The sequence below is a fragment of the Sminthopsis crassicaudata genome, chromosome 3 (genome assembly GCF_048593235.1).
Source record: "Sminthopsis crassicaudata isolate SCR6 chromosome 3, ASM4859323v1, whole genome shotgun sequence".
Taxonomy (NCBI): domain Eukaryota; kingdom Metazoa; phylum Chordata; class Mammalia; order Dasyuromorphia; family Dasyuridae; genus Sminthopsis; species Sminthopsis crassicaudata.
The window spans coordinates 260,986,842-261,005,045 of NC_133619.1; the positions used below are offsets into that span (position 1 = coordinate 260,986,842).

An 18,204-nucleotide genomic window follows, 5' to 3' on the forward strand; every position below is an offset into this window, starting at 1 on the left:
TGTTCCAGCCTTTTACCTTTATTCTATATGTTTCTCTTTGTCAAATGTTTCTTGTAAAAAAAAAAAAAAATTGTAGGATTCTGTTTTTTCATCTACTCTATTTGCTTCCATTTTATGGGAGAATTCATCCTATTCACATTCACAGTTATGATTACCAGCTCTGTATTTTCCTCCATCCTATTTTCTCCCCAGTATGTATTTTTGTTCTCTCTTTCCATCCTATCCTGTCGTGTGTTTTATTTAAATAGTCCCATTTTAGAAAAACAAATTGAATAAGTCATTAATAAACTCCTTAAGAAAAAGTCTCCAGAGCCAGATGAATGCACAAGTGAATTCCACTAAACATTTAAAGAACAATTAATTCCAATACTATGTAAAATTTGGAAAAACAGATAAGGAGTACTGCCAAATTCCTTTTTTGACACAAATAGGGTTCTGATACTTAAACCAGGAAGAACCAAAACAGAGAAAGAAAATTACAGACCAATCTCCCTAATGAATATTGATGCAAAAACTTTAAATAAAATATTAGCAAAGAGATTACCAGCAATTTATCATCAAGATAATACACTATGACCAAATGGGATTTATACCAGGAATGCAGTGCTGGTTCAATATCAGGAAAACTATCACCATAATTGACCATAGCAAACCCAATAGAAATCATATACTAATCTCAATAGCTTCAGAAAATATGATACAACATGTCTTGGAAAAAGTCTACATTCCAAAGGGGGCATACAACATGTATAGACATGTATGTAAGACATAGTTTGATAAAGAAACTATCTAATCATATTTGTTATTTAAAGCCCATTCTTTTTGATTCACATGGAACAAAACTGAAGACATGATATATAAAAAGTTTCTATACAAAGAGTCTGAGGAAGTAAGCTCTACCTCTACCCTTAAAATAGTGCTTGGCAAGATGACAGGAAAAGATAATGATGAATGTTGGAGGTAATGCGGGAAAACTGGAACACTGATGCATTGTTGGTGGAGTTGTGAACGAATTCAACCATTCTGGAGAGCAAGTTAGAACTATGCTCAAAAAGTTATCTATGTTTGTGGCAGCCCTTTTTGTAGTGTCTAAAAACTGAAAACTGAATGGATTCCCATCAATTGGAGAATGGCTGAGTAAATTCTGGGATATGAATGTTATGGAGTATTATTGCTCTGTAAGAAATGACCAACAGGATGAATATAGAGAAGGGCTTGGAGAGACTTACATGAACTGATGCTGAATAAAATGAGCAGAACCAGGAGATCTTCAACAACAATACTATGAGGATCAATTCTGATGGAAGTGGCTATCTTCAGCAATAAGAGGATCCAATTCAGTTCCAAATGACCAGTGATGAATAGAACCAGCTACACCCAGAGAAAGAACACTGGGAAATAAGTGTGGACTACTTGCATCTTTGTTTTTCTTCCTATGTTATTTTTACCTTTCTAAATCAGATTTTTGTTGTGCAACAAAAGAACTGTATAAATATGAACACACATATTGTCTTTAAGATATACATTAACATGTTTAACATGTATGATACTGTCTGCCATCTACGGGAGGGGGTGGAAGGAAAGAAGGGAAAAGTTGGAACAGAAGCGAGTGCAAGAGTCAATGTTGAAAAATTACCCATCCATATGTTCTGTCAATAAAAAGCTATAATATAAAAATAAATAAATAAAAATAAAATAGTGCTTGGCACATAATAAATATACATTTAATCCTTTTTTCTTTCATTGTCTTTGAAGTCTTTTAATATGAAGTGTCAGGGTATATAAACTGAAGCAAGGTGGCTAAATGTTTAGAGCCCTGAACCTTTCAGTAAGAGAGATCTGAATTCAAAGTCAATTTCAGACATTAACTGTGTAAACCTAGGCAAGTGACTTCATTTCTGTTTGCACATGTTTCAACATTTGTATAATGGGATAATATAAAGCATCTATCTTATAGGGTTGTTATGACAATCAAATCAGATAATATTTGTAAAGTACTTAACACACAATAGACTGCATAAATGCTTATTCCTTCTTTTCTTATTATATATGAGGTTGTTTGAGATGATGTTAGAAAGAAAAAATAAATCTGCCACTGAATCCCTGCATGACATAAGAGCAATTCATTCAACCTCCAATCTCTGTTTCTTCATCTCTAAAATCTGGATGGTTGAGTCCCTCTCAATCTTCAAAAGTCTCTTCTGTTTAGATTCTTACTACTACCTAGTGCTTTTAATATTCATTAAAAAACATGATTGATACGAGTTCCTTCTTTTACATATGGAGTTGAAAGAGGTTTCAAACAAAGTCCATATAAACAAAAGAATATCAGACTAAGATCCAGGCTAGCTATATGATTGGAGGTTAAATCTGTTCACTTCTCTGGCCCTCAGTTTCTTCATCTGTAAAATGAGGTGGTTGGAACAGAAAAGGTTTCTTCAACTCTTATCATTCTATAATTCTAAGGATGTTGGGACCTATCACATAACCAAAAATATACATAATTATCTTAATATATTTACTACTTGATTAAATTAATATTCTTTGTTGCAAAAGAATAAAAAGGTTACTTCATTTGAAGTTGACACTATTTTTTTAAAAAAAGGAATAAATATATATTTACAGAACACCTACTATTTGCTGAGCATTCTGGGGGATATAAAATAAAATATAAGACACAGTAAACAGTATGCCTATCTTTGATGAAACTATAATTTAGTTTGGGAGAAAAATTTTCTGGACAAAAAAGAAATTTAGAAAGCAATAGTTTACAAATCAATTATTAAACAGTGTGGTATAAAAATTAAGTTTTAAATAATTCTTAAAGTTTGAAATAGTCAAAGAAAAATTCTTAGAAGAGTTGTACTTGTGTCTTGAATTTGAATAGGCAGAGAAGAAAGAGAGCATAATGCATTAAGAAAACAATAGAAACAAAGAGTAAAAAATGAAAAATAAACATAAGCTTTGCATACAATATATGAAGACTGACTTCATTCAAGAGGAAAATTTGTATTGTAGAAGAGTAAAATATCAAGCTATAATACCAGAGAGAGGTTTAGACTAAGTATGGTAGGAAAAAAGAGTGATATTATAAATTCAGTAGAAAATTTCCCCTTCTTTGTTATTATTCCCACTGCTAGTAGGCTACCTCATAGCTCATAATTAAACTACTACAACTAAAATCTGACCTCATTTCCAGTTTCACTTCCCTCTTCCCTCTCCCTACCCTTAATTTTTATCCTGAAAATCATTTCTAAAGTACTATTATAATCATTATCATACTTTTATCCAAAAATTTTCAATGAATCCAGACAACCTTACAAGGTAAGATGAAAGAAAAACAGTATATTATGGAAGAGCTAAAGACTGAAGTAAAACAGCAACAACCACCAACCTGGATTCCACTACTGGCTCACTAATTAGCTATGTGGATGCCTCTGGGTAAGTCCCAAGCTTTTTATTCTTGATTTCCACATCTCTAAAATAAGAAATCTGGACTAGAGACTTCATTAATTCTCTAAAGTTCTCTGGCAATGCAACAACTTTGCCAGGCTTTTGAAGGTGCTCAATTTCTACTTCTTTCGGGAGTGTTTTCTTTTTCTACTCGTGTACCTGAGGTGCACAGACACAGGATTGACTCTGGAATCAAAGAACAAGGGTTCAAATCTCACCTTTGACATTTACTGAGTGACCTTGGACAATCACTTAACCTCTCTGAGAGTAAGATAATTCCTCTGTAAAATGAGAGGATTATACAAACAAAACGGTCTCTGAAGTCCCCATCTGGTCTTTTATCCATAATTCTATATTATTGTTTACTCTTCTAAATTCTCAAAAGAGTTATTTTCTAATTCATTTGTCAATTTTTTGAACTTTTATCCAAATATTAAATTGTTATAACTTTTTATGTTTATCTTGAAATATTCTAAGCTTCTTGAGGACCAGAGAACAGTCCCTTACTTATATTAAACTATATCTCCAGTATCAATGCCTTGCAAATAGTTAAATCCTTAATTAATCTGTTCATTTTATCTAAATAACTTACAATTAATAATGCTAGTCAAGAGAATGTGGTATAGTAGTAGATCAAGAATTGTCTTTGGCTTCAGGAAAACTTGGGAGTCAATTTCCGTCTTGGTACATATTAGCTATGTTGACCCTGGGCAGTCACAGAAACTCAGCAACTCTGACAACTGCTGAAGATGATAGTTTGAAGGTAGCTTACCCTGTATCATTGAAAAGGAGCTCCTCTATGAAGAACCCAGCTTTATATGCACTTAAAAAATCACATGTCTAAAATAACAACAAAATCTTTTTTTTGTTTTGTTTTATTTCTTTCTCATATTTACTTTTTTCCCTTTTTTAAAAAATAGCTTTTTAAATACAAAACATATGCATGGGTAATTTTTCAACATTGACCCTTGCAAAAACTTCTGTTTCAACTTTTCCCTCCTTCCCTCCACCCCCTCTCCTAGATGGCAGGTAGTCCCATAGATGTTAAATATATTAAAATATATGTTAAATACAATATATGTATACATATTTATACAGTTATCTTGTTGCACAAGAAAGATCAAATTTAGAAAGAAGGTAAAAATAACCTGAGAAGAAAAAACAAAAATGCAAGCAAACAATAACAAAGAGTAGAAATGTTATGTTGTGGTCCATACTCATTCCTCAGTGTTCTTTCTCTGGGTTTAGCTGGTTCTGTTCATTACAAATCAACTGGAACCGATTTGGATCCTCTCATTGTTGAAAAGAGCCATGTCCATCAGAAATGATCATCATATAGTATTGACAACAACAAAATCTAAGCAAATTTCTCTAATAAATTTTTGCTAACTTAAGGAGCAAAATCCCAAAACCAATGTTAAGAATCACAATGAGTCACAACTCTAGGTAACAAAACCTTAAAAATTATACCAATATGATCTATTTGTAAAATATTAAGAATGACTTATTGAATGAGAATTTTAAAAACAAATAAAGATATTAACAGGATTCAACTACAATTAAAATTTTAAAAATCTCACAAGGCAGGTTCTTCTTCTTCATCAACGTATGATTTAACATCATCATCATCAAACCTTGGCAATTCAGGCATCAGCCTAAGGGATAAAAGAAACATAACTTAAAATTTTTTTCTTCTACAATGCTCAATATATGAGATGAGCTTTTAATTATTATATTAAAACATGAAGTTTAAATAATCTATAAGGACAAATTTTACAAACTATATAAATGTATGTAATATAGCTTAAGATACCATAAAAACCAGGACTTGTATGCAGTGATTTACAACAAAGAAAGCTAAATGATATAATGTTCACAATGAATATAGCAAATAAATGTAAATAAGGTCAACATTGAGAGGCAACAAAACTTTGTTTTTTAACTTTACTATTAAAGCTAAACATCCCTTTCTTCCACCTGGCATATCCTTTTCTGTCAACAGTATTTTGGAAATTTACTTTTCAAAATAGCTCACTCACATTTTGTTAGAAAGGATCTGCTATGTTAAAACAAAATATAGCAGTACATCTTAAAATTTAAAAAGAAAATAAATTTTTTAAATCATAAAAACATGTCTTTATTACTACATATTAATTCCATAATTCTGTATTTGTCCATATTTAACATTACATAAATTTGCTTTTTAAATAATTTTGCTTGGAAAATGTTTCTTTTTTAAGAAAATAAGATTAAGTAATAACAAAAAAAGAAATTGTGTGCTTCAAAGAAAGCCTTTGATTCTAAATATCTTTTAGTCAAATGAATGGGAAAAACTAGATGAACTCTTAAGGGTCCTTCCAATCCTATAATTCTATGATTAATTTTATAAATAATTCAATGACTACAAAAGCAGAAGCAACTAAGTGGTGCAGTAGATAGACTGTGGGATCTGAAGTCAGGAAAACTATATCAAATTGGGCTTCAGACACTTAGTAGTTGTGTGATTGGGAAAGTCACTGAAAAACAGTCTGCTGGCCTCAATTTATTTATAAAATAGGGATAATAATTGCACTTACTTCCCAGGATTGTTGTGAGGATAAAATAAAGTACTTAAAGCACTACATAAATTCTACCTATTATTAACATAAAATTCTTTAATAATTTATATACTTAAAATTCATCTAATAAAAATACAAATTTAGTTTTCTAAAAATAGAAATTTACTTTTAAAATTAACTATTTTATAGAAATTAGCACTATATTAGAAATATGGCACTTCTCAAAATGTTTGTAGCAGCTCTTTTCGTAATGGCTAGAAACTGGAAGATGAATGGATGTCCATCAACTGGAGAATGGTTGGGTAAATTATGGTATATGAAGGCTATGCAACATTATTGCTCTGTAAGAAATGACCAGCAGGATGAGTTCAGAAAGGCTTGGAGAGACTTACATCAACTGATGCTGAGTGAAATGAATAGAACCAGAAGATCGCTGTACACTTCATTGTTGTATGAAGCTGTATTCTTATGGAAGTGGATATCTTCAACATAAAGAAGATACAACTCACTTCCAGCTGATCAATGATGGCCAGAAACAACTACACCCAGAGAAGGAACACTGGGAATTGAATGTAAAATATTAGCACTACTGTCTATCTACTCAGGTTACTTATACCTTCGGAATCCAATACTTAACGTGCAAGAAGAAAATTGGATTTACACACATATATTATATCTAGGTTATACTGTAACACATGTAAAATGTATGAGATTGCCTGTCATCTAGGGGAAGGAGTAGAGGGAGGGAGGGGAAAATCTGGAAAAATGAATACAAGGGATAATGTTATAAAAAAATTACTCATGCATATATACTGTCAAAAAATGTATAATTATAAAATTAATAAATAAAAAAGAAAAATAAAAAGAAATGTGGCACTTCTTTCACTTAACATATACTTTATAAATTTATTGCATGGTTTTCTCTAAACCACATAAATTTAAATTCTCTAAATTTTTACTAAACAAAATCTGTTATCAACCTTTTTAAATGAAAAAAACATACATACATAATTTTCAAAGGTTTAAATCTAAATAAAACCCAACATAAACCCAACACATTATTGAATTCTTACTTGTATAATACATGATAAACTGCAATTTGCACAGGTCTAGCTCTGAAATGAAGTAATGGGGCTAGTGTATTTAATAAAGTCTGAAGCCGTTCGGGAAGGTTGGTCTTTTGGTCAGGTGTTAATCTAATAGCAAGATTATGATTGAGCAGTTGATCCTTTGATATGTATGTTAATGTTTCGCCCAAAGGTATCAGCACTGAATTCTGAAAAGATGTTTCAGATATATCTTTGTTTTCCTCTAATAAAAGAAAGACAAAAGCAAAACAAAAAGATCCCATGAGGCAGTTACTCCAATTAATACTTAAGAGAAAATCAATAGACAGCTGCGAAATTTTATTAATACAAAATAAATGAAATATAAAAGGAGCTGTTTTGTTATCTATTTATTATTTATTACCAAATGCAACATTATGGCAATTCAATTTTGTTTCTATGCTACTGATTCTTTTTTTAAAAAATGTCCCATATTCAATTAAGATATCTTAATTAAGACTTTAATTTTACAATAGGTTTTTAGCCAAAAGAAATATTCTGATCTAATAGCCCCCTTTCACATATTTTTGTGGATATTCCACACATATGCACATATATTTATTACATATTTTTTCTATTCATGAGTGCAAGTTTTTTTCAATGAGATATATGTCAGTAGAATTTAAATACCACAAAGTTTTGCATCTAGTAAGTTCGTAATGCTTCATTTATATCTTACCTACTCGGTATTGCTTACCTCCACATCTTATGATTTTTTATATTTAATGTTTTATTTTTCTCCAATTATGTTAAAATAATTTTTAACAATTTTTTTTAGTTCTGAGTTCCATATTCTACCCCTCCTTTCCCTTCCCCAAGTTCATAACCAATAAGATATAGGTTATACATATGCAATCATGTAAAACATTTGCATATTAGTCATTTTGTAAAAGAAGACCAATGGAGGGGGAGGAGAAAGCATCCTTCAGTCTGTATTAAAACATCAATTCTTTCTCTGGAAGTGGATAGTATGCTTTAATCATTAATCCTTTGGGAATGTTTTAGATCATTGTATTTCTGAAAATAGTTAAGTTTTTTCATCATACGATATTGCTGTTATTGTGTCCAATGTTCTCCTGGTTTTACTTCACTTTCCATTAGTTCATGTAAGTCTTTTCCAGGTTTTTTTTTAAAAAGCATTCTTCTCATCATATATGATAGTACAATTCCATAATCATCATAAGCTCTTTTTAGCCATCAAGCTAAAATGAGCATCCCTTCAATTTCCAATTCTTAGTCACCACAAAAAGAGCTCCTATAAATATTTTTGTACAAATAGATGCTCCTCCCACTTTTTCTTTGATGTATTTGGGATACAAACTTAGAAATGTTAACCTATATTTTAAATAATCAATCTATTAACAAATTTTTCCCCCTTATTAACAATTATAATCCAATGTTTCTTTTATTAAAAAGCAAAACAAAAAATACTCTAAGAATAGGCCTCCCTGATTTAAAAAGCAAAGGAACGTTGAAATTTCCCAAACAACTAAATGTCCACATGCACCTTTTGGGTAAAAAAACTCCTTTGCTTCAGACCGTTCTCTACCCTTCTTTTCCTTTCTTCTCAACAAGAACCTACTTGTATACGGTAGACCTCAAAAGAAAAGTGAATTTGGAAATGATTTTGTATACTACATATAGTTACTACCTAAACTTAGATGGCGAGATTTTTTTCAAAGCACTTGTATTCAAAGGTAGTTCCTAATAAGATCAACAAATCCATGGTACAATTGGCAAGCTAAATTATCTTTCTAATTAGAATTAATGTTTAACTGTTTATGTTACCCTCTTTAAAAAATAAATAAATAAATAGGAAAGGTAAGTATTATTATCGAATTAGAAATAAAAGGCTTCTCTTTGTGGTGGCCAGAAATTGAAACTACGTGGATGCCCATCAATTGGAGATTGGCTGAATAAATTGTGGTATATGAATATTATGGAATATTATTGTTCTGTAAGAAATGACCAACAGGATGAATACAGAAAGGCCTGGAGAGACTTACATGAACTGATGCTGAGTGAAATGAGCAGGACCAGAAGATCATTATATACTTCAACAACAATACTGTATGATGATCAATTCTGATGGATGTGGCCCTCTCCAACAATGAGATGAACCGAATCAGTTCCAATAGAGCAGTAATGAACTGAACCAGCTATATCCAGCAAAAGAACTCTGGGAGATGACTATGAACCTCTACATAGAATTCCCAATCCCTCTAATTTTGTCCACCTGCATTTTGGATTTCCTTCACAGGCTAAATGTACACTATTTCAAAGTCCGATTCTTTTTGTTCAGCAAAACAACTGTTTGGTCATGTATACATATAATGTATTTAATTTATACTCTAACATATTTAACATGTATTGGTCGACCTGCCATCTGGAGGGTGGGGGGGAAGGAAGGAGGGGAAAAATTGGAACAAAGGGTTTGGCAATTGTCAATGTTGTAAAATTACCCATGCAAATATATCTGGAAAATAAAAACTATTATTAAAAAAAAAAAGAAAGAAAGAAAAAAAAGGCTTGTGAAAGAAGAACTGGGATGAAAAAATGCTAACTTCCACTGGAGAGAGAATTAATGACCTCTAAGAGCAAACCGAAATATAGTTTTTCTTAACATGTTTTTACCTATTTATTTTTCAGCAAAGTTAATATGGAAATATGTACTGCATGATTTCCTGGGAGAGAAATGGAATTCAAAATTTTAAAAGCGTTGAAAATTAAATACTAAGTTTTGGGGAAAAAATAAATAACTTATTTCTTCCTTTAGCAACTGTTTTAGGAGGGATTTTTTGTTAAATGTATGCTCAACTCCTAAGTTATAAATTGTCCTGTTATCTGAATGCTATAAAAAAATAAGTGCCATAATTTTTACCTTATTCTCAGCATTCTTCATCATGCCATTCCCATATTACTTCAAATATTTATAATACCATTTAAATTTCCTTTAGTCTTGAATTTATATATATATATATAGCTATATATATATAAGTTATATAGTTATATAGTTATATTTATAGTTATTATCTATACGTAATTTTTTGGATCTTATGATTATCAAAAGCTAGCATTTCAAGAATAGGACACTATTTCATTTTTTACTTGCCTGTAATCTTCACCAAAAGAGGTAAAAGCAAATTGTGTATGCCTTCAGAAAAAAACTCATGCCATTCACTGATTAGGTTTACAGGAAGATTGCTGCTTATGGAATTGAAATAAGCACTCAGTGTACAAGCCAAATCACAGCTAACACAGGCAAACAGTTGCACAAGTGGAACAGGATACAGTGCATGATTTTCACTTGTTGTCTGGAATAAAAGCCAGGTAGAATTAATTATGCAAACTTCTATTAAAATCAGATGTAATAATGGTAATATATTTACAGTGTATTTTTAAGACTTAATAAAGCATTTCAAGAATATCACCTTTATTCAATAAAGTAATCCTATTTAAAAAATTCAAGAAATTTCTTAAAGCTAGGAAAACAGTCAGAGAAGTGATTTTCCCAAGATAATATTTTAAAAATTAAATATTTTTTCAATCAGCAAAAATGAACTTTTTCTTTCTTCTCTTCCCCTTTAACTCCTCCTGTCCTCTCCCACCAAATCCCATTCCCTTGAGGACAAAAGAAAATAAACCCTGTTAGAAAAAAATATATATCTATTTAAGCAAAAAGCAAAATAAATCTTCACTGGTCACATCCAAAAGGGGAAAAAAAAACAAAAAAAAAAAAACATAACATATGCATCTATACCCATATATGTATAGGAGTGTGTCTTATAATCAGTCTTTTATCTACAGGAAGCAGCAATATGTTTCATCATTAGTCTTCTGAAATTGTGGCTGACATTATCCTGAACAGAGTTCCTAAGTCATCTGATATATAAATTCTTCTCCTGGTTCTATTCATTTTGCTCTGCCTTAGTCCATACAAATATTCTCAGGTTCCTTTGATAGCATACTCTTCATCACTTCTTACACCAACAGTAATCCATCACATTAACATAATTTCTTTAAAAAAAAAAAATAGCTTTTTATTTTCAATATATTGGGGCAGCTAGGTGGTGCACCACCCTTGAATTCAGGAGAACCCGAGTTCAAATCTGATCTCAGACACTTCCTAGCTGTGTGACCCTGGGCAAGTCACTTAACCCCAGCCTCAAAGGGGGGGGGGGGGAAATAGATATTATTTTCAATATATATGGATTCACCCTTGCAAAATCTCTTGTTCCAAATTTTTCTCCCTCTCTTCCATTCACCCCCTCCCTGAGACAGCAGTAATCCAATATAAGTTTAAAATGTGCAAATGTTCTAAACATATTTCCACCTTTATCATGCTGCAAATGATCAAAAAGAAAAAAAAGTGAAATAAAAAGGTGAAAATACTATTTTGTGGTCTAAATTCAGTCCCCACAATCCTTTTTGTGAATTCAACTGGCTCTCTCCATCACAAGTCTGTTGGAATTGGATTGAAATCACCAAGTCCATCATAGTTAATCATTATATTATCTTGTTGACATGTACAATGTTCTCTTAGTTCTACTCACTTCACTTAGCATCAGTTTACATAAGTCTCTCCAGGCCTTTCTGAAATTATCCTATTGATCATTTCTTACAGAACAATAATATTCCATTAACATTCATATATTAATTTATTCAGCCATTCTCCAACTGATGTGCATCCACTCAATGTCCAGTTTCTTGCCACCACAAAAAGGGCTGCTACAATTTTGCATGTGAGTCCTCTTACCTTTTTTATGATCTCATGATACAGACCCAGTAGAGATATTGCTGGATCAAAGGTTATGCAGCATTTGATAGCCATTTGGACATAGTTCCAAATTGCTTTCCAGAATGGTTGGATCAGTTTATAACTGAACCAATAATATATTAGTGTCCTAGACATTAACACAATTTATTTAGCCATTTCCCAATTATGGGTACCTATTTTCCTCATTTCCATACTTGGCTACTTCAGAAGAATCATAAATATCTTGGCATTATTCTTAGTTTGTGTTATGTTTAAGATGAATGTTTCCTTTTTCTACTCTCCAATTTCTCCTTCTCTCCCTCCTATTTCCATGCTGAGTAAAATATATTCCTATAACGAATTCCCTGGGTGTTTTATTTAATTATTTTCTCCTATGACTAGGTTCAGATGAAAATGAGATTCAATGCCATCCACATTCAGAGAGAAAACTATAAAGACTGAATGTAGATGAAAACATACTATTTTAATTTATTTATTTGCTTTTTCTTTCTTGTGTTTTTCCCTTTTGTTTTTTTTTACATGACTAATATGGAAATATGTTAAAAATTATTGTACACGTATAATCTGCATCAGATTGCTTGTTGTCTTGGCAAGGGGGTGATAAAGGAGGAAGAGAAAAAAATTCAGAACTTTATATGTAATTGGAAAAATAAAATACTATTGAGAATGAGATTCAGGTGTCAGCTACTCTCCTCATTTCTTTTAAAAACATTTCTACTCCACTTTGCATCAGAATTTTAGTTTACTTAGAACTTTGCATGTTTTTCTAGCAAAACAGTATTTCATCTAGCACAAGTATTCCATCACAATCACATAAAACTTGTTCAGCCATACTCCAAATGATAAGCACCCCTCAATATCCAGTTCTTTGCCTCCACAAAAAAGAGTAGCAACAAACATTTTTTGTACATATAGTTTTTCTTTTCTTTTTCCTTTGATCTCTTTGGGATTCAGACCTAGTAGTGGTCAAAATATATGTACAATCTTAGAATATTACATGCATAGAGACAGCTAGGTGGTGCAGTGGATAGAGCACCAGCCCTGAAATCAAGAGGACCTGAGTTCAAATGTGACCTCATTAACATTTCCTAGCTGTGTGACCTTAAAGTCACTTAACCCCAATTGCCTCAGGGGGAAAAATGTTATGTACATATTTTTTCCAGAATGGCTGATCCAAGTTACAACTCTTATCAACAGTAGTGCTTTGGTGTACTTATTTTTCTATCTCCCCCCTCCAGCATTTGTCATTTTCCTTTTCTGTCATGTTACTCAATTAAATATGTGTGAAGTAGTACACAGTCTCAGGCTCTTCTGCTTATCCTTCTCTTTTCAACCTTTTTTAGACTCAAAAGTCTGCTTTTCTTCTGAGGATTGCCTCTCTTAATCTACCCTTCTTTCTTTTATCCATTTTTCCTTCTACTTCCCTGTTGGTTAAGATATATTTCTTTACTTATCAATAACTAAGCTAACAGAAATTACATGCTTATCTCAATAGAAGCAGAAAATGCATCTGGCAAAATCCAATACCCATTCCTATTAAAAGCACTAGAGTATAGGAATTAATGGAGTTTTCCTTAACATGATCAGTAGCATTTATCTAAAACAATCAGAAAGCATCATATGTGTAATGCAGATAAACTTGAATCATTCCCAATAAATAAGATCAGGGGTGAAACAAGGTTGCCCACTACCATCACTATATTAATATTGTATAGAAATATTACCTTTAGCAAAAAGAAAAGAATAATGAATTCCTTTTCTTCAGTGGGCTTTTGTCTCTTTTTTCCATTTCTTATTCTATTTTTTAAGTCCTTTTCTTTAGCCAATTTTTGTACCTCTTTTACCATTTGATTAATGTCTTTTTTAAGGTGCTACCCCTCTTCAGTATTTTCATGTGTCTTTTTTTACTTCACTGTTCATTCTTTTTTCATAATTTCTTTAGACCACTTATTTTTTCCCCCAATTTTTCCCTCTACTACTTATTAACTATTTCTTAAACTCTTCCAGGAATGTTTGTTGGGCTTGAGTCTAATTTACCTTTTTCTTTGAGGCCTTGCTTGTGGTTTGTTTTTATACCACTGTTGTCTTTAGAATTTTATACTGATTTTCTCTGTCACCTAGATACCTTTTTATCTAGTGCTAATATTCCTTTCTAATAATGGAACCATAGCCCTTAATCCTTCGTAACTATAGGTGCTCCTCTCCACACTCCAACTATAACTCAGAACCACTTATTGGGTAAATATGTTATCAAAAAATTCTGGGTCTGTGTCCTAGTGTCAGCTCAGGGTCTCTAAAATCTTTTTTTCCCCTAGATTCTCTTTTTTGACCAATTTCTCTAGGCTGAGAGTTCTTGAAGTTGCTGCTACTGCTGTTAATAGCTACTTCTCCAATGCTCCTACTGCCACCATGTATGTTCTGGCTGGCTCACACACTAGTGTCAGAGACTACTTCTGCTTATCTCCTAAGTTGTTTTGGGCTGGAAAAATGCCTTACCCTGACCTTCTGTTGGCTTTAACCACTCAGCAATTTCATTTGACAGGCTATTTTAAAAAGATATTTGGAAATAAAGTTGAGAGGCTTCAGTTGTTATCTGCCATCTTGGTTCTTTGCTTCTCCCTCTCTAATTCCTTATTTGTATAAATATCTACATACTCACACCCCGATTATGTGAGATAACCCAGACAGAAATTCCAAACAAAAAAGAAGGTTGCAATCATATTACTTCAAATCAGCAGTGCTTTTTCACCAAATGATAAGAGCCCATATCCAAGAGTAAGTAGTCTATTACTTCTCAGAACTAAACCCTGGTCAAGAACTTGGAGAGCTCAGACTTTAAAATTAGTCATTAGACTGTCCTACATCAGAACCCTTTGGGAGCACTGTTTGTTTTGCAGGTTATTCCAATGTAAGATTTCAAAATGGGCTTGAAGTTGGAACTGAGACTCTGTTCTGCTCCATATGTTTGAGCCACACTGCTATTTCTGGCATTTGAACACTGCTGTACCTGGAGGGAATTTTCAACTACTCCTTACCCTTTACTGCTACTCTGAGTGCATAGGTCCCTTATTCTCTGTTTTGAAGCCATGACTATATCTGGGAACTGGACAACAGAGATGCTAATTGGCACTTGTTCCAATATCCCACATAAAGTCACAGTGTGATGCTGACCTGGACTGGAAAAAAAGAACGACTCATTGTGACTTCTTCTTCAAGATTTGATCTAATACAATAGGATGATTTCAGAGAGACCTGGAGAGACTTATATGAATGATGCTAAGTGAAATGAGCAGAACTAGGCATCATTATATATAGCAACAACAAGATTATATGAAGATTAATTCTGATGGATGTGACTTTTTCCAACAATGAGATGATTGAAGCCAGTTCCAATAATCTTGTGATGAAGAGAGTCATCAGAACCCAGAGAGAGGACTGTGGGAACTGAGTGTGAACCACAACACAGCATTTTCACTCTGTTGATGTTTGCTTGCATTTTGTTTTATTTCTCAGGGTTTTTTCCCCTTCTTTTCTTGTGCAGCAAGATAACTGTATAAATATGTATACATATATTATATTTAACATATATTTTAACATATTTAACATGTATTGGATTACCTGCCATCTAGGGGAAGGGGCAGAGGGAAGGAGGGAATAATTTGGAAAGAAAGTTTTGCAAGGGTCAATGTTGAAAAATTACCCATGCATATGTTTTGTAAATAAAAAGCTTTGATAAAATAAAAAAAATTGGTCTAGTGTACTTTTTTAGATCTATTTACAGAACTTGGTTGTTGTACTTTCTTCCTGCTACTCTGTCATGTGGTTTCATACCTACCTTTATCACACAATTATTAAGTGACAAGAATAGAATCTTTAATCTCCTGATTCCTAACTTTCTACCAAACCATAAGTGCACCTGAAATAGGGATAATATGTACCATATTCCTTACCTATGATTTCAAAATTCATACCCTGTCCCAACAAAAACTATTAAATCTTACATTAAAAAGAAACTTATTAAGTAGTATTAAAGATTTAATGTTTAATGGTTTTGTTTTGTTTTTTTGTTTTTCCTTACATGCTGCAAATATGAAGAGGTCACATCCTGCCTCTCAGTTAGCCAGGATAAAAGTATAGCAAAATCTCCCATTATGATACCATTCCTCTTTGAAATCTAAGGATAAAAATTAGTTTCCTATTAAGTAAACTTGCATTCTTTTTAAGTTGTATTCTCTCATTAATATTAATGCAAGCCTTTATCCCAATTCATTAAGAATTTATTATTTATTATTTCTCTATAGAAACCTTTCACCATTAGTGATCATTCTTGTCTCAATAATTAAATATTAAAATTGCAAAATATATACAACTTACTAACCAATAAAACCTATAACAAATGTAAAGACATATATGATTTAGAATATTTTGTCCATAGGGAAGATTATAGTCAGAATTACTTCATTCAATATAAAAATAGATGACTCCTTTTCATTTTTCTGACAATCTTAGTGTCACATTATCCAGTTAATTACACATAATGATAACATCCTTCCTTATATTTCTTCTCAATATAAGTAAATTAATTGGTTCTTTTTCTTTGACCAAAGTTTGATCATTACAAAACACAGGTCTTCCCAAAGAAGATTTATCCTCCAAAAGGAGAATAACTAAAAATATTATGATATATGAATGTAATAAAATATTATTGTTTCATCAGAAATTATAAAAGTAATGATTCAAAGAAACCTATGAAGATTTGTGTGGACTAATGTAGAGTGAAAGGAACAGAACCAGAAAAGCAATGAATAAAATAACAACATGCACTAATGAAAAATGAATTTGAAGGATTCAAGAATTCTGATCAATCCAATCATGACTCTAAAGGATGGATGATGAAGTAAGTCTCCTAACAGAGGTATCAGACTCAAGGAGAATGTAAGGGTCTGGAGAGGAAGTCTGTATAGTGCAATAAGGAAGTACAAAGGCCATGAAGTCTGAGATCCCCGGATGTGGTTTTCTGTGACTAACACAGACCACCTTGTGAGCAGCTCTGGTCGCACTGAGATCTCTAACTGACTGTGCATGTGACCTATGAGGTCTATGAAACTCTATATAAGTTGTGGGGACCAGGAAGTAAGTGGAGTTTACTAGGAGTTTATCAGGATTTCTCTAGGAGTGAGCAGGAAGTCAGCTAGGGCAGGATGTGAACATAGGGAATAAAGACCTTAAACTTGGCATGTAGCTGTCCTCCTGTGCTCTGTTAAACATAACCACTATGGCTTGGAGAGGTGGTGGCCAGAGATCTCTGAAGACCTCTGATAGAGGTAAGATTGGTAAAGAAACACTGTGCGAGACAATGGCCAGAGATTTTTCTGAAGGCCTGGGATAATTAGGCATAACTGGTGATGGTAGTTTCTAGGTGAAACTACAGGGAAGAATGACTGAAAGATTTTCAATAATGATAAATGTTTGGATTTATTACTTGCCCATAAATATTTGTTACAAAGTTTTTGTTTTGTTTTGTTTTTTCCAATTAGGGAGAGTAGTAGTACAATGGAGAGTAAAAGAGTGAAAGGGGCTAGTGATAGGCTTCCCCCTACCCCCCAGGTCATTGTAGTATCTAAAATAAATAAAAGAAAAAAGAAGGAAAATCATAAAGTAGCAGATAAGCTAGATATATACTGAATTTCTTATAGAATTTTTTTTAAAGCAAGCTCTTTATAAAGAAAAATTTCCAATTTCATTTATAATTATTTGTTTCTATCACTTTTTGGTATTTAAGTATAACAAAATATTTGTGAGAAGCCCACTTTTTAGATTTGTTTGTAACCCATCACTTAAACAGTTTGATGACAGAAGTTTCACATCATCAGAATCACCAGAAAAGTGGTAGTGAACTTTTTCCTTCTCCCTTCTGTCTTCTTCACAAAGCCTTCACTGAAGCTCCTTAAGAGCAAAAATACATCACTTTTTTGCTGACTCCTTAGGGAAACATACCTCTTAGTAAAACATTTCTCAACTTTCAATTCAAAAATGCCAATATGAGCTGTTTTTACTAAATATCCTATGATCTAAAGAGAAAGAAATAGTTTTTCTATGGGAAAGAATTTTTTGAAACATGGATTACATTTACAAACAGTTCTTACTTTAAGTGGACTGTTCAGAGCAGACTTCTACATTTACATAATACAAATCTGCTAGGCTATGTAGAGGCCAAGAAAAGAGAAGCAAGAACACAAAGGACACTAGGAGAGAGGAGGGTTGGTAAACATGTGAGAACCTGACAAAAGACAGAGAATGGGTGACAAGT

The 18,204-nt window shown here is 32.3% G+C and overlaps 1 protein-coding gene across 1 annotated transcript in view; it reads right to left on the bottom strand.

Annotated features, from left to right (window-relative positions):
• LTN1 (listerin E3 ubiquitin protein ligase 1) overlaps positions 1-18,204 on the bottom strand; it is a 95,276-nt gene that overhangs the window by 7,604 nt on the left and 69,468 nt on the right. Inside the window, exons 22-24 of the mRNA XM_074300606.1 lie at positions 10,230-10,431; positions 7,085-7,322; positions 5,034-5,108 (exon numbers count right to left, since the gene is read on the bottom strand). Coding sequence (XP_074156707.1) covers positions 5,034-5,108; positions 7,085-7,322; positions 10,230-10,431 — 515 coding nt within the window. The remainder of the gene's footprint in view (positions 1-5,033; positions 5,109-7,084; positions 7,323-10,229; positions 10,432-18,204) is intronic.